The sequence below is a fragment of the Verticillium alfalfae genome, genomic scaffold (genome assembly GCF_000150825.1).
Source record: "Verticillium alfalfae VaMs.102 supercont1.4 genomic scaffold, whole genome shotgun sequence".
Taxonomy (NCBI): Eukaryota; Fungi; Ascomycota; class Sordariomycetes; order Glomerellales; family Plectosphaerellaceae; genus Verticillium; species Verticillium alfalfae.
This window is the reverse complement of record NW_003315035.1, coordinates 2,581,673-2,585,737: the sequence shown is the minus strand read 5'-3', so window position 1 is coordinate 2,585,737 and position 4,065 is coordinate 2,581,673. Positions and strand designations below refer to the sequence as shown.

Genomic DNA, 4,065 nt, shown 5'->3' with positions numbered 1-4,065 from the left:
GGGGGCGGGAAGGGCCGGCTACGCGCAAAACTCTCCACAAGGCAGGCGGGGCCGTCAAGTACAGAAATATCAACCGTCATTCGACCGGCCCGACAGACCCTCCTACGCGGCCTCGTCACGTCCCTCGTCAAGCACGAAACACATCCAGCCCCCCCGACAACAAGGCCAAGGAAGCACAGCGCCTAAACGAGAAAAAACATCACCCTCGCCAAGCGTGACAACGAGGCCACGCGCCGCAAGGCCCAGGGCATCCTCTACGTACGTCTAAAAATTTTTTTTTTCTTCCCCTGAGAACACGCACACCGTGGCGAGAAAGCCAGCCCTGACCGCTCCTCACACGACGCAGACCCCCCACGAGATCCTGCCCAAGCTCTTCGGCGAGCTCAAGACACGCTACGCCGAGCGCCCCGGCGGCTACAAACCGCGTCCTGCGCACCGAGCCCCGCAACGCCTACGACCAGGCCCCCTCGGCCATCCTCGAGCTCGTCGACGGTCCTCGCGACCTGCGCTTCACCATGACCGCCAAGGCCTCTCCCCCGGCCAGCACGAGGGCTGGGCCATGAACGACGTGACCCAGAAGAACGTCGACAAGGTGACGCGGTATCGCGAGGGCGGCAAAAAGGCCCTCGACAAGCTCGTGAGCCAGTTCAAGTGGGTCATGGGTCAGCAACAGAGGGAGACGGAGAAGAAGATCAGGAAAGACGGCGAGAAGGCGACGACGACACTGGACGCGAAGCAATAGGCTGGCAATAAGCTAGGACTGGGCCAGGGACTGGGCCAAGCAACAGACCACATGGTGGTTGAGCACGGGAGCGTGGGACGCTGTCAAGACGCTGGGAAGACATAAGGGCGGGATTGATCCATGTTCAACTGGGTCGAAACTGGGCCGCCTGATCAAATGCGGCGCTGTACGATTATACACACAATTTTGGGGTGTTTTTTTTTAAGCGGACTGTGCAAGGACGGGCATGGTCTGTAGGGTATTATATCTATCCATTCTGTACAATTCCACAATGTACCACGACAGAGAAGACAGAGAAGACAGAGAACAAAGAATTCGTCCACCACTTTTTCTTGCTCCTCTCCCCCTCCCTGACACTTCTCATACAAAGTCAAACGTGTCCCCCCTCTCCTGGATCATTTTGCCGACCCTCTGGCTGCCGACGATCCGCTCAAGCTTCATGACGTCGTACCGCGAGAACATGACGCGCACCGTGCCCTGACCCGCCTCGAGCCGCATCTCCTCCTCGCTCTTGGCCAGGTAGTCACCGGCAATCTCGCGGTAGAAGAGCGGGTTCTCCGGCAGGCCGTACATGACGACGCGCCTGACGCCGCGCAGCCGGTACCGGCGGAAGTGGTGCGCCCTCTCCGTGTAGAGCAGCACCTTGTGGCGCCCGCTGAGAAAGTGCGAGCGCGCGCGCGCGGCGTCGGTCGCGTCGGCGTACTCGGAAATGTTGCCAAACGACAGGCTCTCGAGCGCGTCGGCCGTGGCAAAGTAGTTGCGCACGCGCACAAAGTCGAGGTACGACGGCACGAAAAGGAGCGTGCCGGCGACGTCCTTGCCGCGGGGCAGCAGCGGGGGCAAAATGGCCGACGTGAAAGTAGGCGAAAGCGGGGCGTCCGGGGTCGCGCTCGGCCGACGCCGCCTCGAAACCGCGAGAAACGTCTTGCCGCGCGTGCACCGGCAAGCTGCTGCAGCAGGGCCCGCGCACCGCCGGCTGGAAGCGCACCTTGCCCGCCCAGTTGTGGCACTGCGTGCGCTGGAAGCTCCGTCAGCTCGGGCGTCAGGGAACGGCGCGGAGCACAATCGTCTGCCGAAAGTGCCTGGCCCAGTCCTTCGAGGTACCACGACCGGCACGCGGCTAAAGTCGCACCCCGTGCGCGTCCTTCGGCTGCAGGTTGAGGTGCTCAAAAATGTACTCGACGTGCTCCCAGTTCTGGTTCAGCAGCCCGTCCGCCTGGTCCACAATGACCATCTCGATCGAGCTGAGAAAGTCGTAGTCTGTCGCCTTCTTGTCCTCGACCGAGCCAATGGCCATGCGGAGACCGAGCGGGCTCGCCATGAGTATGTCTGAGTTGTAGAATTGCGCAAAGTACTTGATCGTCTTGCGTGTGAACTTGACGCCCAACCGGAACATGTCGTCGTCGTTGCCGTCAAACAGCTCCAAAAAGTCCGCCGGCTTGTTGTCGCGGAACTTTTCTGACGTGTCGACGTACGCATCTTCGAACCGCTTGCGATTCTCCTTTTGCCCGGGCTCGAGGAGGTCCTCGATCGTGCTGACCATCTTGGCACATGACTGCCTCGTGGGCAGCAAGAACAATACTTTGGGCCGGACGAAGCCCTGGTCCCTGCACTCCAGGTCGGGGCTGTCCTCCTTGGAGAGCTTGTATGTGTTCTTGATCACTCGGTCTCGCGTCCTGTGGATAGTTAGTGTCGAGACACATGCCACGAACGTCAGGACAGCTGCCTTACTTGAGAACATGGTTGATGGCGTGCAGGCAGGTAATTTGTCGGAGGCTGTCAGAATTCCTGACGTTGCGGTCTCCAAACAAGATATCTTGGTAGTTGAAAAGCATGGGCGCCAATGATTGCTGCACAGGATCGAAAGACGGCAACTTTCGGGACACCACTTCCTTCAGCTTCATCTTCAGCTTCAGGCCGTCGGGCCCCGTGATTGGCGATGGGAGCTTGGCTTCCTCAGCTCCGTCCACTTTGGGAGACATGAGGACTGCACGAGAAAGCTTCGTCACGTGGCGGGAAGTTGCCCACTCGTTTCCTTGGACGGCACGAACCCTTTGCGCCGTGAGAGTCTCGTCGGGGCTGGTGAAGTGATTGTCAAAGGGGTCGGTGGCATCCTCCTCGTCTTCGTCGTTGTCGTCGACGTCAATGTCGTCTTCCGCTTCGGCATGAGCAACAGCCGGGTCCTCCTCGGCTTCCTCGACGAGATCCAGGTCTTCGGGCTCCTTTTCTTCGGCATCGTCGTCCTCACTTTCATCGTCGAGTGGCGCACTCTCGCGCTCTGGTTCTTCCGCCGCAGCGCCGCTGTCGAGCTTGCGCCGTTTGGCGTTGCGCCCGGGAATCGTCTGTGAAACCCTGCAAAAGAGCCATGTACGGCCTCGCTGCTTTCTGTGTCTGCTCCTCGTCGTCCTCAGAATCGGATCCCTCAAGATCTTCTCCTTCTCCTTCATCAGACCCATAGTCTTCCTCCTCCTCCTCACCAGAAGATTCCTCTTCAGATGACCTGGGCAAGTTAGTCGTGAGATGGCCGCTTGCACCTTGAAAGTCCCATAACTTACGCCTCTTCGCCAACACGGCTCGTTTCGAACCGCGGGCCGGTACCACCTCTAGGAGCGCCCCTGCCTCTTCCACGGCCTCGAGCACCACCACGGCCTCGGAAGGCCCCGCCACGTCCACCTCCACGTCCACCTCCACGACCTCGACCAGGCCCTCCTCCTCTACCGCCTCGGAAGCCACCACCACCACCACCACCTCTGCCTCTACCTCTGCCGCGAGGTCCCATGAATGCAGTTCAGTGAGAATATAATGAGGGGGAAAATGTGAGAGTCTGGCGTGGCAAAAAACGGTGAAAGGCGAATATCAAACTGGGCTGAAATTGAAGAAAAAAAGTTATAAGCCATATCGTAGCCTTGCAGCATCCAGAAAAACCCCACATGCGCACCAGCCACAGCGGGGCACGGCTCGCCACGGTTGCTATCAGCCTCTATCTTAGCGCCCACAACCCAGTCCCACTCTGCTGCCACAATTTTCGATTTTGAACGACCTCCCGACTTGTCGCGAACGGGACGACGGAGACGACTACATCACCCCCCCCCCTCTCAGACGCTACCTCCCCCCCCCCGTTCCCTCTCATTCTAGCCATCATCCCTGGCATCTGCCCAGCATGGCTGTAGAATCCGAGAAGTTCCTTCACCTTTCGAGGCCTATCGTGCCTGCGACGGCGAGCCTCCAGGGCAACATTGCCCCGCTCAACGTCAATATCCAGCCTCAGGTACGTGCGACCCCTCTTTGACATGAGGCGACATTTGCGACTCCAAAGGCCCATC

At 59.6% G+C, this 4,065-nt stretch overlaps 3 protein-coding genes across 3 annotated transcripts in view; 2 read left to right on the top strand and 1 right to left on the bottom strand.

Annotated features, from left to right (window-relative positions):
- Window positions 1-559: 559 nt before the first annotated feature.
- Window positions 560-742, top strand: VDBG_04256 (50S ribosomal protein L17; the record flags this gene model as incomplete). The annotated part of the gene is made up of 1 exon (XM_003006257.1): window positions 560-742. The coding sequence occupies one exon, from the start codon at window positions 560-562 to the stop codon at window positions 740-742; it is 183 nt and encodes a 60-aa protein (XP_003006303.1).
- A 360-nt stretch (window positions 743-1,102) lies between these two features.
- On the bottom strand, window positions 1,103-3,521 carry VDBG_04255 (digestive organ expansion factor; the record flags this gene model as incomplete). Its single annotated transcript, XM_003006256.1, has 4 exons — window positions 1,103-1,886; window positions 1,921-2,418; window positions 2,474-3,229; window positions 3,298-3,521. 4 exons carry the CDS (start codon window positions 3,519-3,521, stop codon window positions 1,103-1,105), a joined length of 2,262 nt encoding a protein of 753 aa, XP_003006302.1.
- A 381-nt stretch (window positions 3,522-3,902) lies between these two features.
- Window positions 3,903-4,065, top strand: part of VDBG_04254 (eukaryotic translation initiation factor 3 subunit EifCf) — a gene marked incomplete at both ends in the record, with an annotated part of 1,252 nt that continues 1,089 nt past the window's right edge. Inside the window, one exon of the mRNA XM_003006255.1 lies at window positions 3,903-4,010. Coding sequence (XP_003006301.1) covers window positions 3,903-4,010 — 108 coding nt within the window. The remainder of the gene's footprint in view (window positions 4,011-4,065) is intronic.